At 37.3% G+C, this 19,852-nt stretch overlaps 1 protein-coding gene across 6 annotated transcripts in view; it reads left to right on the forward strand.

The window, feature by feature from the left end:
* Nucleotides 1-19,852, forward strand: part of LOC306874646 (NLR family CARD domain-containing protein 3-like) — a 45,258-nt gene that overhangs the window by 20,039 nt on the left and 5,367 nt on the right. For 2 of the 6 annotated variants that reach the window (XR_013784641.1, XR_013784643.1), the window contains exons 9-11: nt 6,486-6,659; nt 14,770-14,943; nt 15,212-15,719. Coding sequence is in view for 2 of the 6 variants with exons in the window: in XM_079424814.1 (XP_079280940.1) it covers nt 6,486-6,659; nt 14,770-14,943 (348 nt within the window). In the remaining 4 variants the exon portion in view is untranslated. The remainder of the gene's footprint in view (nt 1-6,485; nt 6,660-14,769; nt 14,944-15,211; nt 15,720-19,852) is intronic. The other 4 variants (XR_013784642.1, XR_013784644.1, XM_079424814.1 and 1 more) reach the window with 2 other exon arrangements.

Raw genomic sequence — 19,852 nt, forward strand, 5'->3', positions numbered from 1 at the left:
AAGCAACCTTACTGAATTGTTTATTCCCTGTTGTCCCAAAAGAAAAGGAAAAACTTACTAAACACTGCCACATTTTAATACTTTTAATCAAAATATACAACAATATTGTGAAAATACTTTAAAATGATAAATACATTGAACTTTTCTACACAGTATACCTTAGAAAATCATGCATTTTAATTCTCATAAGATACACAAAGCTTATGAATTGCACCTTATACAATATATTCACAAACGTGCAAAAATGTTGAAAACACCATAAAATAATAATAATTTAATAAATAATAGTAATAATTTATCTGAGGTTCCTTCAACCAGTGTTTAGAGTAATTTCACATGAACTCTACCATTCTCACAAGACGTACTTTGAGCTCATGAAACTGCATCTTACACGTCAAATGTTTGCCAAAAAACTCATAAGAGGTACTTTGAGGTTAAAATTCTGTCATTAATACATGCCTCCTGTCGTTCCACATCAATAAGACCGTTGTTTTATCAAAAAAAAAGTCATCATCGGATTTCATCAAAAATATCTTAATTTGTTTTCTGAAGATGAACGAAGGTCTTATGGGTATTGAACAACATGAGGGTAAGTAATTAATGACAGAATTTTAATTTTGGGGTAAACTATCCCTTTAAATCCTTGTTGTACTCCAGGATTCAATTCAATTCAATTCAAGTTTATTTGTATAGCGCTTTTTACGATACAAATCATTGCAAAGCAGCTCTACAGGAATTTAAGTTTCCACAATATATTTATATATTGCAGAACCTTAATATATTTGACTTATGGCAAAATTTGGTAATTCTGTGAGTTACCAAATTTTGATGAGTGCATACAATAATCCAAAATAATACAATAAATGCATTTACAAAGTCTCCTAAGTTGTGAAGCACCAGCTCCTCTTCCAGGACAACGGAGACATTCAGCACACTTGACAGGGCCCTTGAAGTGCAACTGCTGCTGCTTACTATTTCAATAATTCCCATTTTCTTTACAGTTGTGTGGTTCTCCAATGGCTCTGTACTCTGTAAAAAAATACATAATGTCAATACTAAGTCTACATTAGAATTAGCAGCCTACATTACAATAAAGCAACTCCTCACAAATGACATCTAAGAGCTAATAGTATTTGACACTAATATGAAATAAACATGTATCCAATAAGAACTACTGTTAAATACTCAGTGAAATTCATAGTGGTTCCTTTCTCCTCAGACCTAGCAATGATGGGTTACACTAATGGGAACAAAAACATAGTTATAGCAGAAACATATTCCTTGTGTCTCATACATTTCATATATTCATCATAAAGTGAGATCAAAATAATTTAGTTCAATAAATAGTAACTTTAGGTAACTGAGACATAGGGGTGTGTGATATTGACAAAATTATATCTAAATATTTTCTGTGATTTTATCGATAATGAGACAATATTTTGCTGAGTGTGTTATTGTGCTGGTATATTAAGGACTACCGTGGACAGCTGACTCATAAATGTTTTTGATATTCTTCATATTCTGTGAGGTCAGTTCACAGCAGTGATAGAAATTAATATTTTCCAATAAGTTTAAATATATTTTTACCTTTTATGGGTATTTTTATCTTTGTAAAACCATTTTTGTCTAAAAGTGTTTTAAACATAAAACGTTGAATACTGATATTTACAAGTATTTTAAAAAGAAAAGATAATTTAAATGTGAAATTAAAACGGCCAGTAGGTGGCAGCAAGTCATTGTTAATAAGTGAGTCGTTGCGATTGAACCGAATCATTTAAACGGTTGATTGATTCATTCAGGAACAAAACACAGCATGTTGCTCAGAGACACAAAACAGTGCTGTGGCTGTGTTTGGAATGATTTTTGTTGGAGAAATAGAGCAAAAACAGGCAAAAAAGTCCATTTAATATTAACGTCTTGTTTATTGAACTGTTGTATAAAATCAATATCATCTTTGTAATCATGCTGCTTTTTGGAGGGAAAACGGCACTCTTCGTGTGATGATGATTATGAAATGACATAAATGACATTTTCTGCCCCATATCATATGTGATCACTCTAAATGCATTTTAAAGACTGAATAATGCAGTAAAAAACACACTGTAAATGTTTATTAATGTCAAATCCCACATCATTAAAACAACAATTACAATATTATCACAGACGATATATATCACACACTCCTACCGAGAGATCAGTACGAGCTAAACTAGGTTATAAACGCCAGCATGACACAGTAAAGGAGTGAATTCACTGTTACTCTGAAAAATACAATGTAGTACATGAAACATGACTTAATAAATACAAAACTCAGTATACGTACCATAACTTCAATAATAGAAAATCCGTCTGTAAATGATGTTCTGTCGTCCTTCAGCATCGGCTCCGCTCTCTCGCTCTCCCGCGCACAGGAAGTTGAATTCACTACAGTAACGGTTTCTCTCAGGCGCATGTGTGCACGTGTTTTCTGCTGCAAAGCTTGTTCAGACAACACAGATTTTTCACTTCTGCTTGATAGATTGGCTGAGCACAATTTAATATGTTCGGTGAATGTATATTTTTAATTTTAACTTCACACCTTCAGCTAAAATTACTACAGTGCATTTTTTTCTTTTGGGACAATTATTGGGAAGCAGTTTGTTGAGCCAATATTCATTTGTCAGTTTCCACAATTTTTCAAAATGTATATTTTTTGTACAGTGTAGCAACAATATTCAAAATATCATCTATTGTGTTTCACAGAAGAAAGAAGGTCATACAGGTTAGGAACGACATGCAGGGAAGTACATTATAACAATTTATATTTTTGGGTGAACGATTCCTGTAAGAATCAAAATGTAAATGATCAAATACAGCGATTATACTGAATGTGCTCAAGACTAATGAATGTTTGTATATACACTTATAAACCATTAAACAACAAAGTATGTAAGTGTAAGCCAAAATTAAATGTACAGATCAATAATTACAAAAATTACTTTCTCAAGTCTTTCTCCAATCCATGAATAACAGATTTACATGTACTCCGTGGCACCAAGTCTTGTGTAATTGAATCAGTTGAAGAGTATTAAACTGTCCCAACACAGGCATAATCTCTCCTGTGTATGTTTTCAACATGACTCTAGTGTCCTCCAGTGGCTCTGTTGAGAACGCAGCCTGGAAATGTTTCTCAGATATGATACTCACGGCTGCGCCGGCATTCATTTCCATCATAATTTCCTTGCCATTTACATTAAACGTCTCTGTGAATGACTTTTTGCTGTTTTATAACTTCACAGCGTAAACATGGGCAATTCAACTTCCTCTGCCTCCACATACTTAGTATTTTTCTCAGCATAAGGCTTTATTTTTCCAACTTCCATGTTTCCTCTGCAGGCTCTCTTGATGTGGCCAGTTTTCCTGCAGTTATGGCATTTTGCATCTTTGAAATGTCATACCTGAGCACTGTAATTTTTTCGATGACATCTATAGCACTTCTTCCCTCTTTGGCTGGAACGTCCACTTTATGCACAACAGCCGAGTGAGAGTCATGTCCTCTTAACTACTGCGTGTCTTTCTCAGCCGTCTCCATGCTCAGTGTGATCTCAAACACTCGTGCAAACATCAGATTCGATTCTGACAACAGCCGTCGCTGGCAGGCTTCGTTGTGGCTTCCACTCATGAATCGGTCACACAATGCCTCGTCAAGCGTTCCCTGAACTCACAACTCGCTGCATATTCTGTCACCGTCTCATCAACTCTTTGATCGCAGAGATTAAAACTGAATCTTTCCACAATCAGTAACGGCTTTGGTTCAAAATAACTCTTTAAAGTGTCCATGATGTCTTTGTAAGACTTATCCTTTGGCTTGTCTGGTTGTACCAAGTTCCTCAGTAAACCACAGGTAGCTGTTCCCATTACGCTCAAGAGTGTTGTGACCTGCGTCTCCTGACTTACGTCGTTCCCCACAAAGAACTGTTCCAGCCGTTCAATGTAAGCTGAACAAGATTCTGCTTTCAGAGCAAATTCACCTATACTTCCAATGAGTGCCATTATCAGAGCATAACTTTATCCTCATCGCCAATGTTTCTGTTGTGCATCTTAACTGAAAGAATACGCTTGAGACGGAGGATCTGTATTAAGCAACAGCTTTACTTTTCTGCGTCTGCAAAACTGCACCAGATCAATCCCAGCATTCCTCAGCACTACTGAGCTACGGAGTCCCTATTGATTCAAATACAAAACTTGTAAACATAAATATATCACAGACACTGAACAAAAATTACACACATGCTTATGTTAAGAAATGCATTAAAATACCAAGGTTACATGTGAACTTCATGATTGGTTCAATTCATACCTTTACTAATCACCCATCCCTCTGTTACTGAACAGATATATTCCTCTTTATTAATCTCTTCCCAAGTCTAGAACTAAATCATAAGACAGACTCAGGGCTGGATTGGTAATCGGGCATACCAGGCATTTTTCCGGTGGGCCGACGCACTGAAGGGGCCGACAGAATTGTTTTTGTTTTTGCCAAGGACCATCACACAGGGACAACGAGCAGCCAGTGGCCCATTGGTTTGTCTCCTGTACTGACAGCGTAAACCACCCAATGCTCTATAGACGGAGAGATTAAGTATTTTGCTCCACCTATATAAAGATCGCTTCACCCCAACTTCTTCCTCGTCGGCTTTTCCCACGTTTTCCCAGCAGCTTTATCAAGAACAGGCTTGCTCTGCGGTGAGAGATGCGGCCAAAGAGCCAGGCAGAGGAGGAGAGGAGAGGAGGTGAATCGGTAAAGTGCTTGATAGGGACTCGCACCGGAGACAGGCATCTAACCTATCCTAATGTGTGCGCGTGCTACGAGTGTACAATACATAAACACTTTTCAATATAACTTAAATTCATCCTCTGCGGTCAAGTCAAGTGTGTTCATAGAGGTTTCTATGGGCCAATGTGAATAAATCTAGATTTAAATTAAAAAAGACACGATATTGTCGGACCTGACGTTTTATTCTTATCCAAAACAACTAGAAGCAATGATATATAGCCTATCTACACTACCAGTCAAAAGTGTTTGAACAGTAAGATTTTTAATGTTTTTTTAAAGAAGTCTCTTCTGCTCACCTAGCCTGCATTTATTTGATCCGAAATACAGTAAAAGCAGTAATATTGTGAAATATTTTTACTGTTTAAAATAACCGCTTTCTATTTGAATATATTTTAAAATGCAATTTATTTCTGTGATCAAATCTAAATTTTCAGCATCTACTCACGCCACTAAAGCTTATTTGAATTGAATTGAATTGAATTGAATTAGAGAGAGAGAGAGAGAGAGAGAGAGAGAGAGAGAAGGGGTTCCTATTGCCCTGTGTGTGAGAGAAAGAAAGTGACAGTTGAACATAAAATAAGATATTTTGAGAAATATTTTTTGTCCTCACAATGGAAAACAATGGTACCAAAACTTTGTTTGCCAACAATGTCCAAAATATCATCTATTGTGTTTGACAGAAGAAAGAAGGTCATACAGGGAAGTACATTATGTGTAGTAGTAGTCCTTCACCCATTATACCACTCCGCTGGATTTCATCATTGAGCCGATTAGTGATCCTTACGAGACTTATATGTCATAGTTATACTATAATCTCTTATTTTAACATTATCACCTGTATACAGGGTCCAATTATGACACAGTGGTGCCCTGGGCACGGACTGATTAAAGGCCCCCCTCAGTTGAAAGCCCCCCCAGCCCCAACTTGTTAATTATATCATGAGATTTCTCGATTCTCATATATAAGTAAATGGGTTTTGGACCTTTATTTCTCTCACAGACGCACACACAGTACAGACATGCACTCGTGCACACACGTGGAAACGCGGAGAGAGACTTGGTGTCAGAGCTGCGTCTGCCCCACAAACTGATCAATAAAATAGTTTTGCAGCTGAAAAGCTACATGACATTTCTCAGTAGCGAGGTTCTTGAAGCAGTTCAACTTAAAGATTCGTTATTAGTAGCCACTGCTGCTGAACACTGTTGAGAGACACACAGACGCTGGTATTCACGCACTCTCTCTCTCTCTCTCTCTCTCTCTCTCTCTCTCTCTCTCTCTCTCTCTCTCTCTCTCTCTCTCTCTCTCTCTCTCTAGACTGCATTAATAACTGTGTTAGCCTGCATATCAATGGCTCAAGCCTCTGTTATTAGCTCTAAAATGACGTTTTGGAAATTGAATCAGCTGTGTGTGTGTGTGTGTGTGTGTGTGTGTGTGTGTGAGAAAGTGACAGTTGAGATTCAAATTCATGAACATTCCTCCATTGTAAGTCTATGGGATTTTTTTGTCTGTTTTTTCATCTGCTGTGTGAACATCGTAGGTCCGATCATTTAGAAAAGATACAGCACTCCTCTCCTCAATGATCCGGTTGATTTGACACCTCATTCATGGGTCTGTGACAAACAGTGAATGAACTTAACTCATCTTTAGTTTTTCTCTTTCTCTCTGCAGGCTGAGGAGCTGCAGTATTGGAGAGGAAGGCTGTGCTGCTCTGAGTTCAGCTCTGAGATCAAACCCCTCACACCTGACAGAACTGGATCTGAACTATAATAAACCAGGAGACTCAGGAGTGAAGCTGCTCTCTGCTCTACTGGAGGATCCACACTGTAAACTACAGAAACTACAGTAAGTGTTATTATATTATTAAACACAAAAACTGTGTGAAAATACTGCCAAACAAAAACATTTCATGTTAAAGCGATAGTTCACCCAAAAATTTAAACTCTGTCGTCACTTTAATTATCTTCAAATAATTTCAAAACAGCATGACTGTCTTCTCTGAACATAAGAGAAGATATTTAGATAAATGTTTTTTGTCCACACAATGGTAAGCAATAATACCCAAACTTTGGTTACACTGTAAAAATGTCAGGCCTCCTCAACTCTCCAACAAATTTTCTAGTGACTGATTACATCTACATTTTTCCATTGAACCAATTGTATTTCTGCTAACTGAATTTGATCAATTGTGGCAACAGTCTGTTAACATTGGTTCAATGAGAAAATATGTTGAGCCAGCTGGGAAAAAATAAGTGTACCAAACCAAGTTATTGGCCAAAATGAATATTATAAATAGTAGTAGCATACATTTTTTGTTTTACCTAATTTAAAAATGTTTATTGGTAAATGTATAGTGCTAAAGCAACCTTACTGAACTGTTTATTCCCTGTTGTCCCAAAAGAAAATTAAAAACTTATTAAATGATACACTAAACACTGCCACATTTTAATACTTTTAATGAAAATATACAACAATATTGTGAAAATACTTTAAAATGATAAATACATTGACATTTTCTACACAGTATACCTTAGAAAATCATGCATTTTAATTCTCATAAGATACACAAAGCTTATGAATGGCACCTTATACAATAATATATTCACAAACGTGCAAAAATGTTGTAAACACCATAAAATAATAATAATTTAATAAATAATAGTAATAATGTATCTGAGGTTCCTTCAGTAATTTCACATGAACTCTACCATTCTCACAAGAGGTACTTTGAGCTCATGAAACTGCATCTTACACGTCAAATGTTTGCCAAAAAACTCATAAGAGGTACTTTGAGGTTAACATTCTGTCATTAATTACCATCCTGTCCTTCCACATCAATAACACCGTCGTTTTATCAAAAAAAATTAATCATCGGATTTCATCAAAAATATCTTAATTTGTTTTCTGAAGATGAACGAAGGTCTTATGGGTTTTGAACGACATGAGGGTAAGTAATTAATGACAGAATTTAAATTTTGGAGTAAACTATCCCTTTAAATCCTTGTTGTACTCCAGGATGAGTGCATACAATAATCCAAAATAATACAATAAATGCATTTACAAAGTCTCCTAAGTTGTGAAGCACCAGCTCCTCTTCCAGGACAACGGAGACATTCAGCACACTTGACAGGGCCCTTGAAGTGCAACTGCTGCTGCTTACTATTTCAATAATTCCCATTTTCTTTACAGTTGTGTGGTTCTCCAATGGCTCTGTACTCTGTAAAAAAATACATAATGTCAATACTAAGTCTACATTAGAATTAGCAGCCTACATTACAATAAAGCAACTCCTCACAAATGACATCTAAGAGCTAATAGTATTTGACACTAATATGAAATAAACATATATCCAATAAGAACTACTGTTAAATACTCAGTGAAATTCATAGTGGTTCCTTTCTCCTCAGACCTAGCAATGATGAGTTACACTAATGGGAACAAAAACATAGTTATAGCAGAAACATATTCCTTGTGTCTCATACATTTCATATATTCATCATAAAGTGAGATCAAAATAATTTAGTTCAATAAATAGTAACTTTAGGTAACTGAGACATAGGGGTGTGTGATATTGACAAAATTATATCTAAATATTTTCTGGGATTTTATCGATAATGAGACAATATTTTGCTGAGTGTGTTATTGTGCTGGTATATTAAGGACTACCGTGGACAGCTGACTCATAAATGTTTTTGATATTCTTCATATTCTGTGAGGTCAGTTCACAGCAGTGATAGAAATTAATCTTTTCCAATAAGTTTAAATAAATTTTTACCTTTTATGGGTATTTTTATCTTTGTAAAACCATTTTTGTCTAAAAGTGTTTTAAACATAAAACGTTGAATACTGATATTTACAAGTATTTTAAAAAGAAAAGATAATTTAAATGTGAAATTAAAACGGCCAGTAGGTGGCAGCAAGTCATTGTTAATAAGTGAGTCGTTGCGATTGAACCGAATCATTTAAACGGTTGATTGATTCATTCAGGAACAAAACACAGCATGTTGCTCAGAGACACAAAACAGTGCTGTGGCTGTGTTTGGAATGATTTTTGTTGGAGAAATAGAGCAAAAACAGGCAAAAAAGTCCATTTAATATTAACTTCTTGTTTATTGAACTGTTGTATAAAATCAATATCATATTTGTAATCATGCTGCTTTTTGGAGGGAAAACGGCACTCTTCGTGTGATGATGATTATGAAATGACATAAATGATATTTTCTGCCCCATATCATGTGTGATCACTCTAAATGCATTTTAAAGACTGAATAATGCAGTAAAAAACACACTGCAAATGTTTATTAATGTCAAATCCCACATCATTAAAACAACAATTACAGTATTATCACAGACGATATATATCACACACTCCTACCGAGAGACCAGTACGAGCTAAACTAGGTTATAAACGCCAGCATGACACAGTAAAGGAGTGAATTCACTGTTACTCTGAAAAATACAATGTAGTACATGAAACATGACTTAATAAATACAAAACTCAGTATACGTAGCATAACTTCAATGATAGAAAATCCGTCTGTAAATGATGTTCTGTCGTCCTTCAGCATGGGCTCCGCTCTCTCGCTCTCCCGCGCACAGGAAGTTGAATTCACTACAGTAACGGTTTCTCTCAGGCGCATGTGTGCACGTGTTTTCTGCTGCAAAGCTTGTTCAGACAACACAGATTTTTCACTTCTGCTTGATAGATTGGCTGAGCACAATTTAATATGTTCGGTGAATGTATATTTTTAATTTTAACTTCAGACCTTCAGCTAAAATTACTACAGTGCATTTTTTTGTTTTGGGACAATTATTGGGAAGCAATCTGTTGAGACAATATTTATTTGTCAGTTTCCACAAGTTTTCAAAATGTAATTTTTTACAGTGTAGCAACAATATTCAAAATATGATCTATTGTGTTTCACAGAAGAAAGAAGGTTAGGAACAACATGCAGGGAAGTACATTATAACAATTTATATTTTTGGGTGAACGATTCCTGTAAGAATCAAAATGTAAATGATCAAATTAGATCATTAGATTAGATTAGATAATAATAATTTAATTATTATTAAGTATTAAACTGTCCCAACACAGGCATAATCTCTCCTGTGTATGTTTTCAACATGACTCTAGTGTCCTCCAGTGGCTCTGTTGAGAACGCAGCCTGGAAATGTTTCTCAGATATGATACTCACGGCTGCGCCGGCATTCATTTCCATCATAATCTCCTTGTCATTTACATTAAACGTCTCTGTGAATTACTTTTTGCTGTTTTATAACTTCACAGCGTAAACATGGGCAATTCAACTTCCTCTGCCTCCACATACTTAGTATTTTTCTCAGCATAAGGCTTTATTTTTTCCAACTTCCATGTTTCCCCTGCAGGCTCTCTTGATGTGGCCAGTTTTCCTGCAGTTATGGCATTTTGCATCTTTGAAATGACATACCTGAGCGCTGTAATTTTTTCCATGACATCTATAGCACTTCTTCCCTCTTTGGCTGGAACGTCCACTTTATGCACAACAGCCGAGTGAGAGTCATGTCCTCTTAACTACTGCGTGTCTTTCTCAGCCGTCTCCATGCTCAGTGTGATCTCAAACACACGTGCAAACATCAGATTCGATTCTGACAACAGCCGTCGCTGGCAGGCTTCGTTGTGGCTTCCACTCATGAATCGGTCACACAATGCCTCGTCAAGCGTTCCCTGAACTCACAACTCGCTGCATATTCTGTCACCATCTCATCAACTCTTTGATCTCAGAGATTAAAACTGAATCTTTCCACAATCAGTAACGGCTTTGGTTCAAAATAACTATTTAAAGTGTCCATGATGCTCAACAGAATCATGTGTGATTGGTTATAATGCGCAGTGCTGGAGCTAAAGACAGTGAAGTTGAAGCACCGAACATCTAATCACACCGGTGTGATCGTTTATCAGAGACAAACATATATTAATCAGCTATTTGTGTCTTTTGGAAAATCCACTTCAGTAAACCGCACTCATAAATGCTACTGTTTCCTCTGTCAGGTTTGCACCTCTCTCTCTTAGATTCATCTTTCAGCAATTCATGTTATGTATTTATCTCTGAATTGGATTCTTATTCTTTAATTATGTAGTAATATAATAATCTAAATATGTAATAATGCACAATCATCATTTAAGGCGAGACACTACAGGTGAATAGGGTAAAATTTTTAACTAGCAGATATCACCATGAAACTTTCCCAGTTGATTACCTACATTAAGATGAGAAAAAAATGTATTACAAAGTTTCTGTAATTTTATGTTTAAATATGCAAATTAGTCATTATCTAATTAAATATGCGCTAATTTGCATATATTTTAAAAAACAAAATCTCAGAATTGGATAAAGCCAGGTTCAAAATTCTTTTTTCATTGTGTTCACATATGAGATGGGAAAAAAATTACAGAGGGATTTATGGATATCTACTTTTGTTATCCTGTAAATCAGAATATACTGTCAATAGCCTTAAAAAATGTATTTTCGCCATGTTTTTTGGAATAAAATGTTATATAAATCAGGCTAGGAATAATATATTTACAAATCCCTCTGTAATTGTCTTCATAATATAACTAGGTACAAGACTGGAAAGTTTGGTGTATACAGGTGCTACTGAAGTGGAGATTTCGGACTTGGAGTATGAGAGAAAAGTCATTTTGAGAAAACGGGCTTTAAAGATTTATATTGTAAAAATCCACACATTTTTATATGAAAACATTGCTAACAAGCAAAACAACTGGCCAAGTAATTGTTTATAACAATGTAGACCATGAACAATGACAACTGAATAAAACAACATTGCCAAATAAGACCTTCAACTAACCACAGAGAACCACAAATACAGACACAAACTTATCATCAGAACTGCAACTCTAGTCATCTATGTCCATCGGAACACAAAGTTCACCCATGAGGGTTGAAAGCCTAGCTCTCCATGCCTGCACCATATGTAGGCCCCTCACCCCTCTCTTGCTGATGCCTTTTTAGCTGTGCTCAGAGTCTTTCTGCAACGTTTTACACTCTCAGACCGGATGGATTCGGCTTTTGTGATCCTCAGCATGTTGGTTTCCCTGATGGTGGTGACGGTAACGACAGTGCTTTCCAGCCAAAGCTTATCCATAATGGCAAGCATGGCAGAGGCCCCCTCATTAAAAGTTGAAATGGCCATACTTGCAGCTGCCTCAACTCTACTCTTACCTACAAACACTGTTTTTGGACAGCGGGCCCAAATGACGGAGTTGAGGCACTCATTCGCATTTTGAGTGCCACCATGCTGCATGCGCTGCAGCAGGCTGTCACTTGACATGCGGTGGTATACAGGTATCAGCTTCTGGCCCACCTCCCGAGACAAAAAGTTTCCTGCATGGAGCCTGTGGCTCTCTGGAGTTTCTCCATTTTCCTCCGCTCTCCTATACCAACACCAGGACAGGTTGCACCTGGTGTGCAAGGGGACTTCGTCACAGGACATGCTATGGAGGAGATCAGCCCAGATCTCATTTTTCATTTTCTCTATGGAACCCTGGTTATTTAAAATTGCCCCCCTGTAATAATTTTGTAATGTTTTAAATTTTTTGGCCGTTAATTTTCCCAGACCCTTCCCCCCCAATTTGCGTTCAGCACTTAATTTTCGTAGTGCTGTGCCCATACGCTTATGGGCATGGTTGATGCATTCTAATTTTACTACCTCATGCCCAGGGTATGGGTTGAGGGATACCACCTCCCTGAATGCAGCACTGTCCCCATCTGACAGCATCTGAATGTATCTCAGCTGGTGGCGACTCTCAGACCTGGCCCACATCCTCTTCGCTGCCTCCTGCTCCATAGCCTTGCTTGAGCCCCTAAAATTTTGTGCACAGTCATGCGTTTCTCTCCAGCTGTCAATTTCCTCATCTGTAATCTTTCCCTCATGCCTGGCAGCTTCTTTAAGGGCACAAGCATGGCAATAGGAGGATAGAACCTCAAAGTCGATCACCAGTCCCGTAAAAATATCGATGCACACCCCGATCCCATAGTGTGATGTGAACCCTCTTTTCTGCCAAGTGCCATCAAAAGACACACTGATATTTATCACCGCATCTGCATCCTCTCTCAGCAACTCTGCCACATCTGCATCAATATCTGCATAAGCCTGCCTGACCTGCTCCCTGGTCCTGTGAAGTGACTCAATACCTCTCTCAATTTATGCCGCTAAAATGAAATGTGTATTGTATCAATAACTGTTCATTTGTTTTGTTTTTATAGATACAGCACACAGAAATCTGTACTGTAAAAGTAAAACTGACCACCACAACATAATGAATGAGATGGCACTTTATTCTATTCTTATAAATCTTATAAATAAATAAATATTTCATCCATACAAAACAAATATTGTTACAGTAATGTTATAATATGTTACAAGGTGGTAACAGCCACACGTATTGGGCTATTTCTGACATTAGAAATTCTAAACCTCCCATCGACAGCTTACGTTCAGATGCGCTTCCCGAGAGCATTTCACTGGGTAATCCATCACTAATTTTCCTTTTCCCCCTTGCAAGTGACAACTGCTGTACTCTTTTCGATGATTGACGCGAAGTCATTTTCATTAATTCACTCAAAAGATCCCGCGGAAAGCTTAACCAAACAAGGAAGCGTCAACGCATACCATGTCATGTGACGATTCTGAACGAATCACGTTGTCAGAAATTGTCTTCAGCCAATGAGATTGCGCATTTAGAGTTAAATCCCCTCTTTTACTTTCACTATTGGTTGCTGATAGAAAGGAAATGACCATATTTGGATCCGACAGCATTGTAGAGAAGAGAGAGAGCTTTCCAGCAGTATACGTGATGACTGGGTACAGGCAGAGATCGCGGAGCAGCATGTTGATTTAGAACGCCAACTTTTGTTGAATTTATGAGAAATCTACAGACGCAAACAGACAAAGTGCAGTAAAATAAAGACCTAAATGTGTATTTCGGACTTTTTTTCACCACAAGTCTGAAAGAAGACATGTTATTGAAGACAAATATCCAAAAATCTCAAAATTGACCAATAAAAAAAAAACGATGTTTTTGCCTGCCGTGTCTCGCCTTAATTAGTCACTTAATTATCTCATTAACTTTAACTCTTTGAGTTCTTGTGATTTGTCTTGAGACTTGTTTGTGTCTTGAAAGGCATGACTTGGTTCCTCCTCTGGTGAAATCAGCTGCTGAGTTCATGGGTGGAATAAACATATGGCAGGACTTTTACTTTCTGACCCCTGGACTATCCACCTCTGTCTGTAATATATCTGCTTGTTTTACACTCTTTGGCCACCATGTGCTATTGTGAGCAAATGAAACAGGATGTTACTGTCAGAATATGGCCTTTTTTACAGCAATTTGTTTTTTTTTACAGTGTATGTGTATTTATTTTGCCCCCTTTTTATTTTTCTTTAATTTATTTTATATAATGTTTGTATAATATATGTATTGCTTTGGCAACACTGTGAAATATTACACAGTTATGCCACTAAAGCTTATTTGAATTGAGTTGAGTTGAATTGAATTAGAGAGAGAGAAGAGGTTCCTAAGGCTCTGTGTGTGTCTGTGTGTGTGTCTGTGTGTGTGTGTGTGTGTGTGTGTGTGTGTCTCTGTGTGTGTGTGTGTGTGTGTGTGTGTGTGTGTGTGTGTGTGTGTGTGTGTGTGTGTGTGTGTGTGTGTGTGTGTGTGTGTGTGTGTGAAAGTGACAGTTGAGATTCAAATTCATGAACATTCCGTCATTGCAAGTCTATGGGATTTTTTTGCCTGTTTTTTCGTCCGCTGTGTGAACATCGTAGGTCCGATCACTTAGAAAAGATACAGCACTCCTCTCCTCAATGAGCCGGTTGATTTGAGACCTCATTCATGGGTCTGTGACAAACAGTGAATGAACTTAACTCATCTTAATTTTTCTCTTTCTCTCTGCAGGCTGTATAACTGCAGTATTGGAGAGGAAGGCTGTGCTGCTCTGAGTTCAGCTCTGAGATCAAACCCCTCACACCTGACAGAACTGAATCTGAACTTTAATAATCCAGGAGACTCAGGAGTGAAGCTGCTCTCTGCTCTACTGGAGGATCCACACTGTAAACTACAGAAACTACAGTAAGTGTTATTATATTATTAAACACAAAAACTGTCTGAAAATACTGCCAAACAAAAACATTTCATGTTAAAGCGATAGTTCACCCAAAAATTAAAACTCTGTCTTCACTTTAATTATCTTCAAATAATTTCCAAACAGTGTGACTTTATTCTGTGCAACATAAGAGAAGATATTTTGAGAAATGTTGTTGTCCACACAATGGAAAGCATTGATACCAAAACTTTGGTTGTCAACAATGTCCAAAATATGATCTATTGTGTTTCACAGAAGAAAGAAGGTCATACAGGTCAGGAACGACATGCAGGGAAGTACATTATGACACTTTATATTTTTGGGTGAGCGTTTAAGAATCAAAATGTAAATGATCAAACACAATGATTATACTGAATGTGCTCAAGACTAATGTATGTTTGTATAAACCAGGGGTGCCCAACAGGTCGATCGTGAAGGCAATGCTGGTAGATCACGCTTTAGGTCACTGGTTCTCAGCCGGAGGCGCGAGATAACTTAAAACTAAAATATAATATATTCACTAATGTTATGACTAATATGTTAAATAATGTAAATATATAAATATAAGCACCACCTCTCTAGGTATTCTGTGATATTCTGTTTTTCAGAGCAGCAGACCGTTTCTCATTTGTGTGAAATACAGACTGAACGGCTCAAAACCTCTGGATGAGCAGATGATCCACAATACAGCTCTCAGCTGGATAAAAGAAGCCAGGGTCACACTAGTAGCCTAAAGTTTTGATGGATGATGATTGTCATCAAGGTAAAGATGATTACAGTCACATACAGGATGGTGCATTAGGTGTGTGTTGTGTCTGTTATTTGATGCACAAACGAACCGTGTGTATTTGTGCTCTCGGTGCACTGATCACTATAATATCATATTTCTGCTTGAACACAGCTCAGGATATTCACCTAGTTGAATACACAGAGTTTTATAACGGATGCTCGTGTGTTTTGGAGAAGTTTGTGAGGATCAGTGGTGTTCATGTACATACGGGCATCAGACGCTCAAACAGCTTGTTCTGACAGAGGAAATATTCACTGATGGTGTCGAGCTGCCTTCAGATCGCTGAGTTCAGAGATACATACTTTTACATACTTTGTAGATATTATATACAACTTTAGAGACATTTTTGTGAAGTATGTTCATGGGATGCTTAAATCTTTCTTGAATTTGCTTTGTTAAAAAAATGACATGAAATACAAAGGTTTTAGTGAATAGAAAAGTTTGGGCTTGCAGTATTGATTTGGAGAAGAGGGGGTCTTGGAGTAAAAGAAGGTTGAGGACCATTGCTTTAGGGAAATGCAGGCATTATTGAACATTATTTTATTATTTTTTAAATAACAATTTAACTTAATGCAATATAAAGATACATCCCAACCAGCTTTTTTTATTTAGGCCTATTTATTTTTTTAAAGGAGATCCCCGCTCAAAAAAGTGTGGGCACCCCTGGTATATACACTTATTGTGCCTTCACATGCTATCAGAGTAATCGGGAAATTGGATGTTAACGGCCTTTCAAGTCATATTTACTGGGAAATTCTGAAATAATTTTGATACCAGAGTTTCTGAGTTGGGCGGGTCATAATCTTTAAACATGGTGGAGGGGACAACCATTGCTGCTGTCTGTTCTCACAACAACTACATCCCTTTGTCTGGTCGCTTAAGTACTGTATTTATAGGCTAGATATGAGCGATCATTCAAAGCATATTTTATGTTTTATTAGCAGTGAAATAAGCATGTATTTGACTGAAATTGTCAGAAAACTGCATGTATAGCACGGTGAATGTTTATATGATTGTCAACCAATGGGATGCTACATTTTATTCTTTCCTACATTAAAGCACTTGAACACAACAAGCTCGTAATCATGACTTCATACGTGGGAAATAGGACATTTCCGATAGCACGTGAAGGCAGCATTATAGACCAATGAACAACAAAGTTGAAGAGTATTTATATCAGAGTAAACCGCACTCATAAATGCTACTTTTTCCTCTGTCAGGTTTGCACCTCTCTCTCTTAGATTCATCTTTGAGCAATTGATGTTATGTATTTATTATCTCTGACTCTGAATTGGATTCTTATTCTTTAATTATGTAATTAACATGATACATTCTTAGCTGACAAATAAACTGTTATTTATTCTTCGCTCTTCTGAAATCATAATGACTAGTAGATCATGTGGAGGCTGATGTTTCCTCAAATCTGTGTCCAGGACAGAACAGACTAAAGGCTCATGGATGAATGGAGCAGTAGCACGTCATCAGAGACCTTTTGATTTCTGTCTATCACTGATTAGCAAGTTGTACTGAAGTGACCAGAACTACACTTTCTGTTCTGAGCAAGCAGTAGGCGGCCGACTTAAAGGTGCAGTGTATAGATTTTAGCAGCATGTAGCGGTTGAGTTTTTGAATGGCAAGCAACGGCTCAGTCCCCCGCTCACCGCTCCCTTTAGAGAAGCTACGGAGGCCGATAAAGGGCTAAGATGACGTAGTCTGAGACAGCAGAGAGTAGCCAGCAATGAGGTTTCTTTACAGAGGGAAATTAAGGAAGTATATTTATTAATTTCCCTTATTGTCTACCCCTGTACTTGTACATCATTGTGTGGGAGTTTTATTCTCATGAACTAGATTAGCAGTAGACAGTCACTTAAAGAATAGGTTATCCTTGCACCCTCTGACTAATGGCTCTTTTCCACTGCGTGGTACGACTCGGCTCGGCACGGTTCAGAACGACACGACACGGCTCAGTTCGGCTCGTTTTGTGTTTGCACTGCAGTTTAGTACCGCTTTAGAGTGGACGGGATTATTCACGTGTCGTTATAGTTGCACCGCCTCTACTGCCGTGACTCCTGAAAAACGTTTAAATTCTGCGTCTCTCCATCACGCTCTCGCTGGATCCGCTCCTCGGCTATCAACGAGAGGAACATCTGTACTTCCTCAACAGACAACGAAACAGCCATTTTTTTGGTTGTTTAAAAAAGGTGCGCTCATTCAAAAGTTGCGTTTGATCCTTCGCTGGCTGTGCTGATTTAAATCTGTGACAGTTTTCTCCGGCCAATCAGTGATCAGCAGAGTTTAAACGTCATGTTTTGCTAACGGTACGGCTAGCTTGAAACCTCGGCCGAGGTGGTGCTAAAAAAGTACCAGGTACTGTTCCCAGTGGAAAACCCACCAGAAGTGAGCTGTACTGAACCGTGCCGCATTATGCAGTGGAAAAGCTCCATAAGTTCAGACTGGAGAGTTTGTGATCGTGAGATTCGTGTGTGTGAGTCTGCACGTGTGTGCGTGTGTGATTGTGCGTGTGTGATTGTGTGTGTGCGTTTGATTGTGTGTGTGCTTGTGATTGTGTATGTGTGCGCGTGTGATATGTGTGTGTGTGTGTGTGTGTGTGTGTGAGTGCATGTATGGGGTGTGATAACTGCAGTTTTTCTACTCTCTAAGCAAACTGACAGGAGAATTAAGGTGCATACGCTCGCCAGCCGTTTGGCAAAAATCCCATAGTATTCAGGCGTTTGTTTTTTTAAATTAATGGAATGCAAAAATACAGAGTTGACATTTAAAGAATGATTGTACATAATATACAAAGTATCATGAATATACATTGTCAACTGAAATCAAGTACTAAAGATTACAAGAGAAAAAGTAGAGAAACAAATGAAGATTCAGGCGTCAGACGTAATATTTGACACGTTAGACGTCACGGTCACGTCTCGGAGCTGAATACAGTACCTGAATTACATATCTTTTTAATGGTCAAATTAAATTTTACTAATCAAAAAGCATGTATAATTAATTAAAATCATGAAACTTAAACAATTTAACATCAATTTATTTAGCAAAAAATACATGTTTAGGGCCCAATTAAATGTTTTATTTTTTCCAACCTTATGTTTTATTGTCTAATTATTTAAAAGTATAAAAACAAGTTTAATTTATTCTAACATTAAATTTTTTTTTCCTCAGAAACTCTGTGTTGTGTATTTACATTTATTAAGGCATAAAACATTCATTTTATCTTTTAATTAATGAAAATGAAAATAAAATCTTATTTTTTGGAAAATAAAGGGGATTTAATATTAAAATTAATATTAATTATAATAGGCCCAAGCCCTTATTTATTTGTGGGCCCCTCGGTGTTCCCCTGCCCCTTCAGGGTTAGGAAACACTCGACTACATGTCTAAGTGAGGTTCAGAAAGAGTTTTGTGACAAGACCAAGAAAATGTTTCTTCTTTTTAGAAGGTGAAAAATGATACATTTACAGTACATTCAAACACAGTGTTGTACATTGCCCTGCAGGCTGCATATTTATTCCAGGCTATATATCCTTGTTGTTTTACCTAGGCAGCAATATTACCTTAAAACACACACATAAATAAATATATAAATGAATAAATATATAAATATATATAAATGAGATATATATTACTAATAGTAGACACTGTTGTACAACCCACAAAAGCATGAAAACAGTGTGTTATGATCATATCCCAAGTTAAAAAAGTACAATAGTAAAGATAATAGAATTTAGCCTAAGTATTAAGCTAATATCCAGGCGTTTATCCACATGTACGTTATCCACACGTTCATCCACACGTACGTTATCCAGACGCAAAGTAAAAAAAATCCTTTCTCAGCTCCGTCGCCGCCACGTCGCCGCGGCACTTTGAGCGCAGCTCCAAAACGTGACCGTGACGTCTAACGTCTCATATCTTATGTCTGACGCCTGATTACTATGGGATTTTGGCCAGACGACTGGCGAGCGTATACACGTTAGTTCACCTCTCAGTTTGCTTCGCGATCGCTAAAAAATGCACAAAGCACACCTCATAAGTGTGTGCGTGTGTGTGTGTGTCTGCCCGTGTGTGTGTGTGTGTGTGTCTGTGAG

The sequence above is a fragment of the Barbus barbus genome (genome assembly GCF_936440315.1).
Source record: "Barbus barbus genome assembly, chromosome: 9".
Classification (NCBI taxonomy): Eukaryota; Metazoa; Chordata; class Actinopteri; order Cypriniformes; family Cyprinidae; genus Barbus; species Barbus barbus.